This window comes from Manis pentadactyla, chromosome 13, assembly GCF_030020395.1.
Source record: "Manis pentadactyla isolate mManPen7 chromosome 13, mManPen7.hap1, whole genome shotgun sequence".
Taxonomy (NCBI): domain Eukaryota; kingdom Metazoa; phylum Chordata; class Mammalia; order Pholidota; family Manidae; genus Manis; species Manis pentadactyla.
In genome coordinates, this window is record NC_080031.1 from 17,340,291 (window position 1) to 17,360,006 (window position 19,716).

Consider the following 19,716-nt stretch of genomic DNA (forward strand, 5'->3'; position numbering starts at 1 on the left):
TGATCTTTGATCATAGATCACCCCTTCCATCTTTCTCAGAGTGGCTTTTTAGGGTCACTAATGTCCATTTAGACCAAGAGGGATTGCATATGTTAGGTGCTATTAAAGAAAGGTTAAGAACTTGAATGAGCAAGTATGTATTCATCTGCTTTTGGTCAAATGTTTTAGTGGAGTTTAGGCTGAGTTATAGCGAGGTGGTCTTCCCTTCTCTATGCAAGGACCTTTGCATAAAGAACAGTATCACATGGTGCAAAAGACTTTAATGTCATTTTCTTTTCTTTTCAGCTTTATTGAGGGATGTGTAAATAAAATTGTAAGATATTTAAAGTGGACATCACGGGGCTTTGGTATGAATATACATTTTGGAAGGATTTCCTAGCCTTTCTACATCCAGATTGAACAAACTGCAGACGCTCTAGTTACAATCCCTACAAAAGGCTCCTTCGATTGTTCTGAGATCTTCAAGTTGGTGAAACGTCAGTCTTTCATGGTGCTGTCAGCAGGGAGGAGCTGGCATCTAAGCATTTCCATAGGTGGCTCCCAGCAAGTGCCAGGGTGGCAGCCCAGATGCAGGCCTCCTTGCCTCGGGGTGGCCCAGAGAGATGAGAACCCTGGGCCCGCTTGCTGTATAATCTGACTCATCAAGAGGAGTCAGGTATCAAAGGTCTGAGCTTCTCTGGCACATGGAGGCAAGCTCAGCAATGTTTCTCAAATGCATAGGTAAATCCCAGTCAAACTTTTATATGCCAGATATCGCAGAGGCACCTAAATCCAAATCACTGTAATATAATCGATTTGTATCAACCAATTATGTACTTAAGCCCTACAGACTTCAACTTATCAGGGGATGATCTTGTGGCCAAAGGCAGAAAGTTGGTTTAGAAAGAAACATTTATTGGCTTGGAGCCCCAAGGTATACTTGAGGCCCTGCTAAGATGAAGCTGGCTGATTGTCCTCGGACCAAGGAGCCATTCCGATCACTATTCCTCTCCTTAGTCCTCAACTCAGCCCTTAAGGTGGCTGGCTCCCCCGGCCAGGATGCGTGTGTGAGGGCTCAGCTGGGGTCAGGACAGCAAGGGGCCAGTGTGGGGCTGGCCTGTTCCCAGAACACATAGGGGCAAAGTGCATGCCTCTGACTGCTTTACCGTAACAGTGACTTGTTCTTAATTTCTTTTAGAAGTGAAAAGTACTGCTCTGAGCCCTTGGAAAGGTTGGTATACACATTTTCCAGGCAGCTGCTGCCTCAGTGGGGATGGGGTGTGCAAAACGCTTCACCTTCCTCTGATGCCTTCTCTTCTGAGCTAACCCCAGGAAGTAGCCCAGGAGGAACCCTCCCTGACCTTGGGCCATCTCTGTGTCAATGCAGATTAACCCAGCCGCAAGGACACCCCATTCTCCCTGTGTAGCTTCCACTTGCAGAAGTCTAACTTCTCTTTGCTGGTGGCACTAATGAGCACCTGTCAGTGCCCAGAATAGCCCCGTGTCTGTGCATCTCTGTAGCAGGCCTGCCTCTCTCCTTGCACAAGGATGCACTAATGTGATGACCTCCTTAGACCTGGGCCTTGCATGCTGCCCTTTGCTTACCCCATTCTCTCTTTCTCTCTCTCTAACTTGGAGCTGGAAGGGACATGCCGGGAGGGAGGGGAATGTGGAAGGAAGGGGGAGGTTCTTGGGTGAGTCACTTGGCTATGAATAAAATGCATCTTATTTGAGGCTTTCATTGCTGCCAGATGTTTCTGACGGGTAATGGACACTCATCACAGTTCTCTGAGACCCTAACTGTCCTGGTAATTGGTCTCTTTAGGCCTTCACAGCTCTCTAATGAGATAGAGGCAATAAAGGCATCCAGCACAGAGGGAAGGCAAAGCTGGATGAAGAACAGAGCCTCTTCTGTAAGGCCATGTCACCAGGCAGATGGGCTGCGCTGTCCCTCTGGCCAGCACAGGCTCTGAGAAGGCCTTGCATCTGCCTGGTAAGTGTGGGATGGCCTGTGTGGCTCCCACCTTACCTGGTACCCAGCTGCGGCAGGCCCTGTGGCCTCATTCTCTCTCCTCTCTTCATCCTCTGAAGATGTGTGGGTTACACAAAGTGACAGTTCCGAATTAGTGGAAGGGAAATTGCACTTGGAGGCAAAAGTCAAGGGACTGTGAGGAAATCACTTAAGCTCTCCAAGGTTATTTCCACATATTAGAGAAGGAGATAATAATCCTCATCTTGTACACAAGTGTCTTTAAGAGGCTGGGAACACCCTTCTGACTGCAAGCAGTCTGCCTGAAATCCTAATATGATTTCACAACTGTGAATACCCTCCTTCAACCAGAGATTTTTCAGTGACTTTTATTAGAAGTAAAACTTATACAGTAACTTTTATGGTTAGAAAAAGAGGGTAAGGGTGTTTGGAAGAGAAAATTGAGTTAAGGCAGAAGTTAAAGACAAGGTAGGAAGAGTGTTTTGTTGTTTTTGGCTTAGTCAGTCTTTTGTTTGTTTGTTTGTTTCTTCCCCACATAGAATCTTAAGAGGAAATAAAACACGAAGTAAATATGGACACATCAGCACATGTCACAGTGTTCTGGTTCCTTCTTTCAACAAACGTTTATTAAATAACTGCCATCAGCCCTTAAGGAGCTTACAGTATAGAGGAGGCAATAAATGTTATAATATGTAAACAGAATTATAATAGAGTGGTGTGCATTTTAAAAGCAGGCTGCATTTGGTGCTGTGGAAGCAAGCCAAAGCAAGTCAAGGAAGGCTGCCTGGAGGAGGTGGCTGGGGGCTGGAACAGAAGCTACAGCAGGACTGGAAATGAGTTGAGTGTAGAGCTCCAGGGAGAGGCGCAGAGGGTGTGAAGATGGGAAGGAAAGGGGATCTCTGTAGCACATGTGCCTCTGTGTGGCACACGTGTAGTTGTGCTGCATGAAACAGGGGCAGAGAGAAACTGAAGAACGTGTGGCTGGAAGAACAGCTAAGGAGGCAGACAGCAAACAGATGCAGAAGTGCAATGAGTGCCCTGCCAAGCAGTTGGGAAGTTTTGTAAACGCAGTAGGAACGAAATAGATTAGTAGCATAATCAATTTGGAACCAGAGAACTATCACCCTTCAATAAGCATAAAGAATAAAATCAAGGGGTCCAGACAACAGGTGGCAGTTCAGTTTGTGAACATATTTGGAAATTAAAAGGAGAGCTGATCCAGCTGTGCCTGGAGAGGCAAGTGGAGCCCCCGGCACTGCCTGCGTGCATCGCCTGGGACTCCCTGTGGCCTCTTCCCCCTGGCCAGCTTTGTCACGTCAGCTTCCCCTGGCATGCCGGAGAAGGACGGGCTGAGGAGAGGGCAGGGCATGTGAGGAGACAGGGGCAGGTGGCCTGTGGTCCTGCACAGTGAGTGGCAGCTCCCCTGCCGGCCTGAGACAGGAGAGCAGAGAGGCCCCAGAGCTTGTCCAGGGAAACAACACAGGCAAGAAGGCTGGGCGCACCTGGTGGCCTTTACCTTTTTCTATGGGAAGAATTTTCTGACAATAGGTCAGGACGCCTCCCTACCCACTCTGTGCAGTGCTTCGCAGCAGGCAGCCGAGCCACAAAGGAGCTCTGAGGGGCTGAGGAATGAAAGGGGACACGGGTGCCCAGAGAGCACCGCAGGGCCACCTGCCTCTGTGAGATGCCTACTCACGGCCGCTGCGCCTGCAGACAAGGCTGTCCCCTCTCCTACCTGGTAACCAAGCCAGGCCCCTGCTGGCTTGCATGTGGGGCTTGTGGCCTTCTTCATCCTCCTCTCTGGAGACTTCCACTAGCTGGGCAGCCCTGAAAGGTGCAAATGCAGGGAGAAGCAGAGAACATCTGAATTCAGGGAGCTGGGATTTCTCCCTCTTGTCTCTTACCGTGGAGCATCTTCATGGCCAGGGCCAGGGGTGGAGACATGCACTGGGGAAAATGGGGAGTGGGTTTCAAAGAGCTGTGTGTAGCGCAAATGCTCAGGAGAGCAAAAGAGATGAAAAAGAAAAAGAGCTGTGAGCCAGCAGATGCGTGTGTGGCCCGGACAGTATGCCGAGTGTACAGAACACCTTTGGAATCACTATGCAGTGAGCAAGCACGCAGGTGGGATACAGCCACTAGCTCTGCCCAGCTTAACATGAAGCCTGGCTCCACAAAGACCAGCTGGGCCCATGGCTCAGAATCAACCTTTACGGCCTGGAGTCAGCATCAGGCACAGGCATGGGTCTTGTTGCAAATGATCTTGGAGTGTCTCAGAGTGGCAGGCCTTCCTCAGAGAGAGAAACAAATAACCTCTTCTCTTAGAAGCCCCGGGTAGGGGTGGGAGGGTCTTCTCTCCGGAGATCCCAAAGAACACTATAGATATCAGAGTGATTAGATGTGGAAGAGGGGGTTTGAGGTGGTGCTGTATGTAGAAACATAGTCATTAGATGGTAGAAGAGCCAACCAATTAGTGATCAATGGTGAATGATGTGTGTAGCTCACCGGGATGCCCAGACTGGGAGGAGGGCATTTGAGGGCAGATGCCTTCAGTTCTGTGTTGCCCAGATGTTCACCTCCCTGAGGGGTGGAATACAGAACAGGTGTCTCATGTGCTTCTCAGCATGAAAACTTGCACTGCCAAGAAGTTTTGGCCTTAGAAATACTGTGGACCAGACACCAGAGGCATGTGAGGTTGTAAGACCTGGTGCATTTCTAACTCCTGACTATCTACTTAGCCAGAGCCCCAGAAACAGGGATTTGTCCCAGAGGTCTGAGAAATAAAATCATAAGGGCAGTGCTTCCAGGCCAGGAGTTCTAAGACTTGATGGCATATTTCCACAGAGGGTCAAGAAGCCTGGTTTGATGCTGATTTGCTATAGTCGGAAATGTGTCTGATGTTCAGTATCTGAGTCAGGCAAGCATGTTCTAGCTTTGTTCCTTCACCCCTGGTGAGGACATGGGCTTCGGGAGGACACCAGCTTCAAATGCCTCCATTAAGTTCCATGCAGCAGAGCATGCCTAAGCAAGTGCAGTCTGAGAAGGTGCCCTGCTTCGTTAGGCACCTTATTCATCTGGGCATCCAATCTTGCGTTTAGTGTTCATGAATCCATTTGTTACAAGTGTTCTTGGCCACAGAGCCGGAGTGGCCAGAAAGCTTATGCTTCTAGCAGTAGGGATGGTGCTGGGGAATTTTATGAAGTCATGGTTTTCCTGCCTCCTGCATTTGGCTCCATCTTAAAGAGTATCTGTTTGCAGGCCAAGTTGGTGTGACCCTCCATGAGAGATGCCATCCACTTCCTGCCCTCTCACACAGCGCTATGGCCGGCTCTGCCTCCCACTGTCCACATAAAGCTTTCCTTACTCCCAGCTACACAGCAGAAGGCCAACTGTTTCTCTACTTATTCCCACCTCCTCTTCATGTGCGCTGGTTCTAGCCTGTCAGGCCCATGGTGCTTGAGCTAGTCCTGCTGTTACCTCATCCAGATGGGAAAGAAGCCAAGCGCTCTAGGCGGAAGCCCAGGGCCTTGCCCTGAGATAGAGTGATTGACAGCGTGGATGCCGAGTCCGACACCACAGCAGGGAGACAGACAGTTGTGGCCAGGAGGTCCTGTCCTTCATGACAGGTTGAGCCACTGGAGGGTCATGTGAATGTTTAAGGCAACCAGTGCTCAGAAGTGGTTGGAGGATGGTGCAAAGATCACAGAGCTCTTACCGTACTGCAGCTCTATGTAGGATATTAATTTATGCAGCACATTCTTCATGAACTTGACCCTGAACTAGGGCCTTAGCATGCTATGACACAAAAAGGAGTCATGGCCAATGGCACACACCAACCAGGGCCTCAGTTTCTCTCCTTGCAAGAGGTTTCCCATGTTGCAGCATTCACCCATGTGATCACAGCTGCAGAAGGTCCAGTGCTAACATGGGCTCTTATATAGGGAGCTGGAACAGAATGCTTCCAGTGGGAGGCCTGCCTCATCAGAGGCGTGACCTGTTGGCAGCAGACCAGGTAACGGGCATTCCAGCTCATGGCACGTAGCTCATGGCCAGTGTGTTCTCTCCACAGGCCCGGGTGCAGTCAGCGAGGTGAACAACGGGACATCAAGGAGGGCAGGCTGCATTTGGCTGCTACCTCTTCTGGTCTTGCACCGACTGCTCAAATTTTGATGTGAGGGTCATTCCCCCACCGGGGAAAGCTGCTGGCGCCGCGGCCACCATCACAACAGCAACAGCAACTCCGACAGCAACATGAGCATACCCGTTTCTACACCAGATATCAGCAAATGAATTCCAAGAAATAGCCTGAGGGACACAAATTGAAGGGAGGGGAACAAAGAATACTTTGGGGCAACAAGTCTAAAAGGAAATCGAAATCGCCTTGCAGTCCTTGCTGATATGTAGGTACAACTGAGTTTTCTTTCTTTCCCCAAATGGAAAGAGCGCACGCCTGGCTTTGGACCCACGTGCAAGCTGCACTGTGTGACCTCGATGTGTTACCGGGGTGGGCAAGGGCTCAGCTACTCTGCCCATTAAAGTGCCCCTGCCAAGGAAAATTCTGGAGCCGGCCATCCCAGATTCAATAGAGACAAGGAGTGAGACGTGCGGGCCCCGCTGTGAGGCTGAGGGCCCTCTCGTAGACTGCCACTATTGTGTGTGTGATGAAATGCAAAATATAAAAAAAAAAGAAAAAAAGAAACAGGAAACTAAACAAGACAGCCTGCCAGCTACAACAGTCCCACAATCAACAGTCACAAAAGATATTGTTAAACTTTATTTCTCCCCATTTTATTACATGGACATTATGGATAATAAGGGATTCTGATTCATGATTAATTTTATTAATTATATTTTCTGATATGAGTCTAGAACTTAGTGCAAAAACAAGACAAAACTAAAAAAAAAAGTTACACACATGAAAAGGGTGATGAGAAGTATGTCTGTTAAACATTAAATATGAGTAGTGTACTTCTAAACTAGGTTTACAACTGGTGGACCACACACTGGGCACTAACCCACCTGGTGAGGATTCAGCAGGTCCACCAAAAAAAACCACATACGATTTAACCAACCTCTCCACCAGCGCTACAGATTTCTCCTTATTCTGGCTTTTAATGCAGGAACCACTATGCTTCTACGTGCTGTTTAGAAACGGAAGGGTGATGTGCACTGTCTCTTGAGTTTCTTGACTCTGCTTCTTTTGATGATATATATTATACAGTATATATATATATATATACATCTATTTTTTTTGTTAGAGTTCTAGCCATTTAATTTCTCAGCAGGGTCCTGTCTCAGACATTACTGCATGCTGTATATGGCGTTAGCTGTGTGTTGATCTTCTAAAAGATGATAGAGTTTACTGGTAATTGTGTAATCAGCTCCTGCCTTTTTCTTTTTCTTGGGTTATTTACATGTCAGAGACATTTATAAAAAGTGCAAAGAGAACACAGAGAGAACGCTAGTCCCAGGCGCAGCCTCTGCTCCGGGGGCGGCTCTGAGAGGGGAAGGCCTTCCACAGGGAGCCTGCGTCTCCTCTCTGTCAGGCCTCAGCATGAACCAACACAAGCACCTGAACCAACTAAACAGTCCGTCACCACTTGCTTTAGCCCATTGCGGGAATTTCGGATGCCTTTGTGACCACTGGAGAATCGAATCCTCTTGGTTTCTTTTATTTAATTTTCCACCTTTGTGTGCGTGTGTATGAAAGAGAAGAAAATGCAGTTTTTAGGTACCCTTTTTTCCTCCTCCCCGAAGTCTGGGAACCAGAGAGGCCTCGGGGAGGGGTCCTGGATGTGGTGAGGGAAAGTGGGGTTGGGGGCTAGGGGAGGGAGGGGTTGTCTCTGACTTGACATTAAAAAGTGTTCCATGTCCCTCTTCACCTGGTGTGGTACCTCATTCTCGGGCAGGGGGTGGTGGAGAGCCGAGCCTGCCTGGCTCAGGGGTGCACGCAGGGGGATGGGCTCCTGACTCGCACTGCCACCCTTCAGACCCTCCTCAAGGTGGAGTGGGCTTTTTCTGTGGGTGTGCTCAGATGACAGATGGCAGGTCAGGAGGCCACTTTCAATCTCCAAAAGAAGAAAAGGCGGGGTGGGTATCCTGGGGAGCGCATGTTGAATGCCTTCAGGATGTCCCGCAGGGGCTGGCAGCATCCTCCGCAGGCCCAGATGCCTCGCCTCATAACCTAGGCCAAATGTCAAGGCCAGTTTGAGAAAGGCTTTCATGTGTGATTATTTCTGGGATGCAGCATATTGCAGCTCCCACCAAAAAATAAAAAAGGTGAATTAAAAAGCTTGAAACCTTATGGGTTGGTATTGAATAATCCCAACTTCCACCAACCAGTGTTTTGGGGTCTCTCTTCCCTTCATGCTTATCCCCCAAACCTTGCCTCTAGTTGCAAATTAAGAGAAAAGGTAGAATTTAATAGAAAACAGTATTCAAATCATTTTAACTGATTCAGATTGATTCTGGGAATTAAGTAGCTGACGATTCACTGAGAGGAAGAAATGAGGTCAGAGATGACACACTGAAGGATTATTCATGTTTTCAGGGGTCAGTTCCACCTGAGAGGAATAGGAAATGTTTAGAAAGAAGTTTTATTTCCAGCTGCTACTAGCAAAATTGAGAAGAGATTGTGGACTTCATGTTTCTTTGTGCCTTTTGGACCTTCCACCCCCATCACTAGGTGCCAGATACCCCACTTCTCCTTGGCAACATGGGTGTCCAGGCCTCCCAGATTTTGACTGCATTGATGGTATTTCTTTCTTATGTCCCAGAACTGCCAAAGGCAAGGACTTTAGGTCTTCTCAGAAAGAGAGTGGGTGGGTGGGATTTACTAGCTGTCCATGCCTGGAACTGCTAAGGATGCTAACGAGAGGATTTGGGTGAAGTGAAGATCATGGCTCATTGGAGGAGAGTGGGAAGAACACAGGTAATTTCCATTTGTTAAGCCTGAGCCCAGACCACTTCTGAATAAGCTGTACCAAGGCACCTGCAGTGAGCAGCTTCCTAGACTTTGCTGGGACAGGAGAACCCAACAGCCCAAAATTTCCATTTGAATCAGCTTCCTTGTCCATAGTTACTAAGCATGCTTTAGATCACTCCACCACCATCTTCCTGGGACAGACTGGTCAGTCACAACCAGCTCTATAAAGTGACATTGATGAGGAAGATTGAATTTTACCTTTGTGCCAACTCGATACACCTCCTTCTGCTGCAGTTCTTGAGAGCTCTGGTTATTCAAGTGCACATCCCTTATAGACCCCATTTTGCTCTGACTGATGGCTTCAGCTGACAAAACTCCCTATTCTTCCTCAAAAGGGGTTTCCTCTCATCCTCTGCTTAGTGAACCCCACAGCCCCAATCTGCTGACTTTCATCCTTAAAGGAGACCATCTGGGTGCTCATGAGAAAGACCTTTAACTAGATTTAGAGCTTCAATCAGGAGGGCATAGCTTTGATAGGAGCTTCTAGGGACCACTCTCAAGCCTGTGTCTTCTCAGGGAACAGGAGCTTGGCAAGAGTGTTCATTAGAGTGAGTAAAGAAAACCATCATGAATAGTATCTACAGTCATTTATCTTGGCACAGGTACTGATGGAAGACTGTTGCCACAGGCCGGCCCGGATCTCAAATGTACTCGACACTTGAGACACAAGTCACTGTCATACATTAGGATTCATCCACTACCTGTAATGTTAGGATGCTCTTTGGAGAAATCGTGATTTATATTTGGCAGATAACCCATAATAGTTGCTCAAGTGTGTAGTAGGGGATGTGGGGGATGCTCAAGCTCTAACCCACTCTGAGCAAATGTTCCTGTAGAATCCCACTCATCTTTCAACAATCTGCTCCTTCCCAGCCACACTGATGTGTGATGGTTCTCAGGTTCTGTAGTTAAATCTCTCCCCACAGTCTCTTCCACAGAGGGGTTCGGATATCTAATTTGAAGTGCTGTGAGTTCTTGTCTAAGAACCGACTCCTTCTGAGGAGACTTTCAGAGCTACATTCACGGTGGATGGGCCACAGAGGAATGTTTCCATGGCTGTGGATGGTGATAATGATGGTGATGATGAATGACGGTTATTGTTCTTAAGCTGGAGATAAGTTAGCAAGTGAATTAACACTAAAATTGGGCTGAGGTTTCACACATTTCATTGGACTGACCCCGTCTTTATTTTATACCTTTGAACCATGAGTTTAGAAGGGAAGATAGAAAAACATCCTCAACAGGAATGACTCTTTAATGTGTAGATCAGCCAAACATCTATGATTTTTTTATTCTTACAATGGTAAAAATGTGAGGTACTTCTCATGAGAGGAGAAAAATCTATGCCAAAAAAGAGATGTGGCAGAGTAGATGGTGCCTGTTTATGATGAGCCTTACATGGTTGTGGTACTACAGGCCAGATGTATTTATGCCAGTCTTTTACCCTTCATCAAATAAGCAACTTAAAAGACTTGAGATTGGTGGTCTGAGAGAGGCACTAAATAATACGTTTTTCCAGCATTTTTTTTAGTTATTTTAAACCAAATCCCAGAACTAATTGGGATTTGATTATATGGAAGTGTCTCCTTTGTCATCTGTAACTGCTTAACCAGGCCATTCTACTGCATTAATTCTTACTGCTCTTAATTCATACTCTGTGTTTCCATGCGTGTTCAACCCTATCTTCCTCTAAGGAAATAACAGAGATGAATATTCCCCAAGACATATGAATAACTGAGTCTCTGGGTCTCTGCATCCTCATTCCCATTCCCCTGTCTCCTACACTCCACATCTCTCCCATCATATCCACATCATGTGACCAGAGCAACATGGCTTTCTGGAGAAAAGACTCCCTAATTCCTGGGCTCCACTTAAGATCACTTGTTACAATATATGTCTGGTGCATTTTGGTGCATCGTCCTTTATGAAGGAGTCTTGGTTTGGCTTTCATTCTGGAATGTTGATTTTTTACCCCCATGCAAACCTTCTAATAACTTAGATATTTGAATCTGCATATTGTGACAGTATCTGAGTCTATTTCTATACTTTATTTGAAACTGACTTATTCCTCTGCCAGATTATCTGTTTGACTAGAACATATAAGTTGGCTATGGTCATCTGTAGCTCTTACCTAGTTTCGAATGTCTCTGATTTGGGGATTTCTGTGTATCAGTGTGGTATCTGAATACAGAACTGAATTGCTAATCAGTAGACTAGGTTCTAGTCCAGATTCTTTTACTAGTCCAGATCTTATTATTAACTAGTTGGCTCTCTTTTCTTATCTTTTTTATAAGATGTTATGATGGCAGCTTGCTAATCATTATTAGTCTTTAAAATCTAGTAATCAAGTAACTTCAGATTTTATAAGATTTCTGCAAGAAAAATTTGAGAAATCTCCCTTTTTGATAAATGACAACTGAAGGAGTGAATCTGAGAAAGTTTTACAGTCAATGCAGTGTCCTTGTTTCCAGTATGGCTCATAAAAAGAAAATGCATAATCATAGATGCATTTCCGCAGATTTTTGCACTGACTCCTTAGGAGAACATGAGGCATGGACATTGCAGCACTTGGAAAGGAGTGTTGTTGAAAAAAAGACTATTTTCTTTCTTTCTCTTTTTCTGGAACAGGAAATGATGTTAGCCCCAAGCTTCTGTTCAGCTTTGCACTCTATATGACACCCATCTTGATGTCTGGGAAAGTAAATGACATTGGGACTAGACCAAGTTCTCAGAGGTCTCACTTGGAATGCACGTGTTTGTGTGCATGTGTGTATGTGGGTGTGTTTGTGTGTGTGTGTGTGTGTTATTTACTGTAATTACTTAATTCTTCAAAACATTTAACACCTGTTATTCCCAAGATTCATATTCAAAATAACAGGACATAGTGTGAGAAAAGAGGTCTCCGTAAAAGGATTTGAATGGTATCACATCATCCTGATAAGTGTCCTGTTGAAGGGCCCAAAAATGTCTGTGCAGGTCTCACTTAGCATGTTTGTATATTGTTGGATCATTTTTCATCCTGCCCCCTAGACTCTGTGCTTCATTTTCTAACTTCTCTGTAAAGAGCAGTGGGAAAAGCGCAGACTGAGCTTTGCATTGGAAGATGAGAGCCCAGGTCCCTTCCCACAAATGTTTGTGCTAGTTGCTCTCTGAGCCCTAGTTCCTTCTGAAGCTTCACTTGCAGAGCGGACAGGAGGATCATATGGAGCCATCGAACCACACCTCCGCACTCTGAACTGTCAAGGGAAGAAGAGCAAATGCCACATAGCCCACACGGAGGTGAGGGGTCCCTGTCTTCCCTTTGAAAGGTGAGGGAGAAAGAGAAGGAAAAAGAAAATAAATGCTTTATCATGTCAGTGAGTGAAAACTAGCACTATGTCGTTCTCCTCACTCCCGTTCACAGTTCTTGGTATTTCCACTTGGAAAGAAAGACAAACAGGAATTAAGATGTACAGTGAGAAATGCTGTTAAACACAAATTCTTTTCTCTAAGCGTCCATCTTAAAGTTTAACAAGCAAAAAAAATGAAAATAAAATGACAAAATAGAGAAGAAATCCAAAAAGACAATATTTATCCTTGAATCTATTTGCATGAGAGGGTCTACATATAATACATCCGATGTGTCCTGTGGTGTTAAAAAGTGAGTTCTTAGAGAGCAGAGGTGAGATTCAGCCGCCTTCCTCACCGGTCACTCTAAGCACCGTTCCTAGACAGGCTTTTGGCAAAATACAATCCAATTTCACATAGTAAAGGTACCATGTGCTACTGCATGCCAATGCCCCCTCATTTTTGGAGGAATGGGTATGGGTAGAGTAGAGAGAATATTAAATTGGCAGCCAAAAGATGCATTCTAGCCTAAATGCAGGCTGAGATTTACTGTGGGATCTGTGGCAGGTCACTGCAGGCCTCAGGGCCGTGATTGCCTAACTGGTAAAATGAACATTGGACTAGCTGGTCTCAGAGGCTCTCCGAGCTCTGATATCCTCTGGACAACCTCTTCATTCTTTCATAGTTAACATCTATTTCCCAAAACAGGAATAGTTCATGTCCACACTGAAGCCAAGGCAAAGCCTTCAAGCAGGCATTGGCCTCATGGAGATATCTAAGAGGTATCTCTATTCACAGTAAGGTAGGAGGAACCCCTTTCTTTTTCTGGCATGATATAAGGATTGAAACAGCTACCTTTGGATGTTAGGCTACTCTTTGAGAAACTGAAGAACAAACCTAGACATCTTCTCCAAACAAGAAATCTAGACAAATACAAATTGATGAAACACTCTGGGTCATTTCAGACTCACCAATGAGATCCATGTTAAATAGCTCCGAGTTTCTTGTAGGTCACTTAAACTTCTCAGATATACACCATAAGAATTGTGTCCTACATGCTTTAATTTTTAACCAACTAAGCAAAAAGCAGAGCTGCCTCTGGGAGCACCCAGGGAGTCCCATATGGATTTGAGCCCATCATTTAGGAATTAAACCTGTAATGACCATACTATGTAGGATATTTCATCCCAAACTCTTTATGCTGACTGACTCTTCTCAGTGTCTGTACAATTACACCAGTTTAGGTAAAACCAAACCTGTGTGTGTGTGCTCTTATTTTTAGTAGTGATTCTGCCTCTTCCTTTCAGCCAAATGGCTCAGAGCCCACCGTGAACCAAGGAGATCACATCAGTACTGTCTTTACCCCATGCCTGGTAGGCTTAAGGTTATCAGGACATTTGACTGAATAAAACCTAATTAACCAAACACTCCATGTTCCACAGTGTCGGGATAAGTCATTCCCACTAGCACTTTTTCTTCACAGTGTGGGTGTGGGGTGTCCCCCTCCAAGGGAGAAACACATTTTTTTATTTACTAAGCATTTGATTGTGCCAACACTAGCACGGCATGTGTGTAAGAGGGTCAAGCACACCATGCACCCAGCCCTGGTTCTGAACAAGGAAATCAATATTCCACCGTGTAATTCACTAGTCAGAAATGATCGCCCTCTATCACAGCAGCACAAGGGCAGTAAATTCATTACAACGTGTTTGCTGCCACTTCTCTCATGGAACTCAGCACTGCTGTTTTACAAATACTTCAGACACCCTGGCCTCCTGATGATTTTTGCATTAATACATGTCTTTTTTCCCAGCCACATATAGAATCATTTTTCTAAATTTTGACACACTAGGAACATCTATATTAATGTCTCATCATTCCTTGCCTTCAGAAATATAAAAGAATAATCAGTCAGGCATAGGATGGTCTGAGCTCCAAATCCGATAATCAGATTAGAATTTGTGAGAAGGAGCATAGACCATTTTCATTAACAAACATTGCCGTGTTAAAGGCACATCACTGAACTATCAACGAGAAAGCCTTTCGAATTAAATAACCCTCTTAACCTAGTTCACTCAGGTTGTCCTTAGTAGCATTTTATATATGTTTCCCTTTATGTCCTTTTCTCTCCATCATTTCCTTCTAGTACAGCCTACCTGTGCCCTAATAACTTAAGAAACTAGATATCTAAGAAGAACCAATTTAGAAAAAAGACATCAATTTCACAAGATTTTTCCAATACCCCCTTGTTTACACTAGGCATTTAGGAGCAACATAATGACTTTAAAAAAAATTAATGTGATCTGGTTGGCCTATACCTCGGAATATGAATTACTAGTACTTTGACTTAGATGTACAATTCTCCGATCAATCCGGATCATTGTCAAGGGCTTAGCTGACATCTAAAGCAGTTCTATGCTACGAGTTCCCTCCACAGATCCTAGCCACTTGGTTAACTTTAGTCAGGAATGTTGGTTGGACTCAGTCACACTCATTCAGCTTTAGTGATCTGATGAATAACTCAGATTAGCCACATGAATAGCACAATTGACAATGAACTTCAGATTCCATTACTTCAAAAGTTTCTTGAAGAGTGACATCAGCAACATGGCTAATAAGACGTTCTCATCATATCCCCTCTCAATAACAATTTGACATCTGTCCCTGGACAAATGTGCCTTTGTGGGAGCTGTGGAATCCAACACCACGTGCCAAGGGGCTGGGAGGCTTCTCCCTTTGTGTTGGGAAATAGGCACACAGATGTCAGTCCTGGCCTCGGGCCCCGCGGTGGCCCATGAACCAGCTCCAATCCACAGTCCATGAGCCCCCAGGAGAACATTGTCTGAGACAATCATCTATGAACCTGAGAGCCTTTGTGGAAGTCCAGGTTTCCAACAGAGAAGTTCAGCACAGCATTAGAGCTAAAAATATGAGTTTGGATGCCCTGGATAGGGTAATAAGAACAGGTTGACTTTCCCTGAATAATTTGTATCCTAAGACAGCACACCCCATTGCCAAGAGAGACCTTCTTGGTCCATGATTTCTCCCATGGGGAAAATAAGAGAGTGTGAGTGAGGACTCAGTTTCCCCAGATGTGTGGGGTATAGCCGAAAGGGCTGATTTCCTTATTGCTCCATCCAGAATATTGAGTCATGAGCTACATGATCTGGGGATGGAAGAGGCTGGAAGAGAAGCAGAACGGACCCCAAGAGAGCATTAAAAGGATGTAGATTCTACTAACTGGCTTCAGCATCCGTCAAGAAGCCTTCCCATGAGTTGTCATCAATACCTTGGCCATGGATTCTCCCAGTTGGCTCATGGCCACCCCTACCATCCTGCATGCCTCACCCTTAAGCCCCCACATCCTGTGGCTGGCTCTTTGTGCAGGCTTCTGACAATGGTAAGAGTAAACTTTGATAATGGCTAGTGCACAGAAAGCTGGCCCAAATCTATGGGCCAGGGAGAGATCACAAAATTGAGGTTTAGTGCTGCTACTGGAAAGGTGAAAGGGGAGCATCAGCATTTGGCCTGGTGCATTACAGGATTGAGAGACAGCATACAATCTCAAAAATTCTGCCAGAGGAGAGAGTAAGAAGCATAGAGCAGTCATATCCATAGGTCTGGGAAAACCTCAGAATCCCTAGGAGATCTGGCAGAAGGTATTTTTCTCCCAAAGTTAGTTAGTAAAAATGGAAGAGAGGACTGCTACTGAAATATGGATATAGAAACACAAAACTTGAAAGAACATGAAATATCAAGGAAACATAACACAACCAAAGGATCACAGTAATGTTCCAGTAATGAACCCCAAAGACATGGAGGTCTGTAACTTACCCAATAAAGAACTGAAAGTAGCTATTTTAAGTAAGTGTAATAACCTAGAAGAAAACACAGAAAAGACAAGTCAACACAATCAGGAAAACAATACACAAACAAAATGAGAAGTTTAACAAAGAGCTAGAAATCGCAAAGAATCAGAGAAGTTCTGGAGGTGGAGGATATAGTGAATAAAATTAAAAATGCAATAGAGACCATAAACATCAAAATGAATCAAGCAGAAGGAAGAATCTGTGAATTAGGAGACAGGACTTTTGAAATTATCCAGAGGGGAACAAAGTAAAAAGAATGAAAAATAATGAAGAAAGACTATGTGATCTATGAGATACCACCAAGAGAAGAAATTTGCAAATTATTAGAGTCCCAGAAGGAAAAAAGAGGCAGAAGGGAATGGAAAGTTTATGTAAAGAAGTAATAGAGGAGAAAAAGCGCAAATCTTTGGAAAGAGTTGAATATTCAAGTTCAAGAAGCTCAAAGGTAACCAGACAAATTCAAATTCAAAAGATCTTCTCCAAGACACATTATAATAAAACTGTCAAATCAAAAACCAAAAACAAAGAATCTTAAAAGCAGCAAGAAAAACAAGGTTATAACTTATAAGGGAACCCTAATATGGCTATAGGTGAATTTTTCAGAGAAACTTTATAGGCCAGGAGAGAAAGGGATGATATATTCAAAGTGCTTTAAAAAATGGAAAAAAAGAACCTCTAGCCAAAAATACTCTATCTGACAAAGCTGTCCTTCATAAATGGAGACTTTTCAAATAAAAAGCTAAGAGTTTATCACCACTAGATTTGCTGAAAGTACACTAATTAATAACATGAAAACATATAAAAATATACAAAACACTGGTAAAGGTAAGTATATAGTCAAATTTATAGCACCATATTGTAATATGGCGGTATGCTAACCATACAGCTCCAGTATAAAGTTACAGAGCATAAGTATTTTAAAAGCTCTATAGTAAAATGAGTTAATGAATACACAGTATAGAAGTAAATCATGACATCAAAAATATAAAGGGAGAGAAAGTAAAAGAGTAGAATGTAGGTGATCAAACTTGTTAGTATAAAACAGTGTTATTATAAGATGTTTTATGGAAGCCTCATGGTAACCACAAAACAAAACCCTTTAGTAGATAAATAAAATGAAATAAAAAGAAGGGAATGAAAGTATTCCACAACAGAAATTCATCTGTTTACAAAGGAAGAGAACAAGAGAGGGGGGAAAGAAATAAGGGAACCTACGAAACAGCCTGAAAACAATTAAAAAGATGGCATCAGTAAATCCTTGTCTATCAATAATTACTCTTAATGTTAATGAGTTAAAATCTTGAAATCAAAAGACATAGAATAACAACAAGTATATAAAAAAGCCCCAACTAAATGTTGCCTACAAGAGACTCACTTCAGCTTTAAGGACTCACATACACTCGAAGTGAAGGGAAATAAAAAGATAGCCTATGAAAATAGAAACCATAAGAAAGGAGGGGTAGCTATACTTATATTATACAAAGTAGACTTAAGCCCAAAACTGTAGCAAGAGGAAAAGATCATCATTATACAATGATAAAGGGGTCCATGTAGCAAGAGGATATAACAATCATAAATATGTATTCACCCAACAACAGAGCACCTAAATGTATTAAGGAAATACTAACAGATCTCAAAGGAGAAATAGACAACAATCTAATAATAGTTGGGGAGTTTAGTACCCCATTTCCAACAATGGATAGATCATTCTGACAGAAAATCATAAATGCTTTAGACCAAATGGTCCAAACAGACCTATATAGAACATTCCATCCAACTGCAGAAATAAGCAAATTCTTCTCAAGCACAGATAGAACATTACCCAGGACAGGTCATATGGTAGATCACAAAATAAGTCTTATCAAACTTAAGACTCAAATCATACCAAGTATCCTTTCTGATGACAATGGTCTGAAACTAGAAATCAATTTCAGGAGGAAAGCTGGAAAATCCACAAATAAGTGGATGCAAGACAACTAAATCAAAAATAAAATGGCAGGAGAAATAAAAGAAAGAGAAACAAATGAAAATGGAGAAACAACCATGAGATATCACCTCCCACCTGTTAGAATGGCTATTATCTCCAATTTAACAATGCTGGCAAGGATGTGGAGAAAAGGGAACCTTCACGCTCTGATGTTGGGAATGTAAATTGGTACAGCTACAATGGAAAACAGTAGGGAGGCTCCTTAAAAAATTAAAAATGGAGCCATAGTATGATCCAGCAATCCCACATCTGGGTATATATCCAAAGGAAATGAAATCAGGGTCTCAAAAAGATAGCGGCACTCCTATGTTTTACGTCATAGCCAAGACATGAAAACAACCTAAATGTCTACATATAGGTGAATGGATAAAGATGTGATATGTCTGTGTGTCCATGTGTGTGTTTAATGGAACATTACTCAGCCATGAGAAAGAAGGAAATCTTGACATTTGTGACATCGTGGATGGGCCTTCAGGGCATCATGCTAAGTGAAATCAGTCAGACAGAGAGAGACAAAGTACAATATCCCTTATGTGTGGGATCTAACAAAGCTGAATTCATAAAAACAGAGAGTAGAATGGTGGCTTCCAGGGACTGAGGGAAGGAAAATGGGATGTCAGCAAAAAGCACAAACTTATAGTTATTAGATGAATAAGTTCTGGGGATCAAATGGACAGCATGGCAACTACAGTTAACAATACTGTATTGTATACTTGAAAGTTGCTTAGAGAGTTGACCTCAAATGTTCTCGCTGGGGAAAGAAGTGGTAATTATGTGAAGTGAGGGAGATGTTAACTCACCCTGCTGGGTAATCATTTGGTAACATATAAGTATATCATGTCATCTATTGTATGTCTTAAATGCACACAATATTATATGTCAAGTATATCTCAATGAAGCTGGGGGTGGGTGTTCCTTCAGGTAAGGAGTGGGTCATATTAAACCCCCATTCCCTAGTGGCCAGGGTTTCTGGCGTGAGAGTTACTCCTTAGAGGTTCGCTGCAAGTTCTCACTTCAACACAAGTATCACGTGGGGACTTTAAAACTCCCTTCTGGACCATTATGACTCCACAGAGAGTTAAAAGGGGAATTCAGTAGACTTTTGTTGTTGCTGACATTTAAGTTTATAGAAGGACTTTTCCACCCAGTTATTTTCCTTATATTTCTGAATCATATTATCTTCCTTCTGGGGTATTGTTCCTACAGGTGAACATGGACCTTCGAGAAATCAATGACCTGCCACCAATAAGGAGAAAAGTAGGTTGCACTTGGAACTGGATAAGAAGCCTCATGTATACATTTGTCATCCATTATTTATTAAGGACCTAATATATTACAGACATTGTACTAGGCACTGGGGATAAAATGGTGAGCAAAACAAAAATGGTTCCTTCTCCTGAGACATTTCCAGTCTAGTGGGTGAGAGAGTCAATTATCACATGGACACACGCAGACATACACTATAAATGTGCTTTGCACATGGTGCTGTGAACGCGTGTAACATGAGGGGCAATACAGGAGTCCAGGAAGGTTTCCTGATGAGGTGAGATTTGATCTGAGCTACTAAGGTGAGAAGAAGCTC

The 19,716-nt window shown here is 43.7% G+C and overlaps 1 protein-coding gene across 6 annotated transcripts in view; it reads left to right on the top strand.

Moving 5' to 3' along the window:
• NTM (neurotrimin) overlaps nucleotides 1–6,907 on the top strand; it is a 913,692-nt gene extending 906,785 nt beyond the window's left edge. For 4 of the 6 annotated variants that reach the window (XM_036930127.2, XM_036930133.2, XM_036930131.2 and 1 more), the window contains 2 exons: nucleotides 1,178–1,210; nucleotides 6,036–6,907. In XM_036930127.2, the coding sequence (XP_036786022.1) occupies nucleotides 1,178–1,210; nucleotides 6,036–6,136 (134 nt within the window). In that variant the 3' untranslated portion in view covers nucleotides 6,137–6,907. The remainder of the gene's footprint in view (nucleotides 1–1,177; nucleotides 1,211–6,035) is intronic. The other 2 variants (XM_036930129.2, XM_036930132.2) reach the window with 1 other exon arrangement.
• The last annotated feature ends 12,809 nt before the right edge of the window (nucleotides 6,908–19,716 follow it).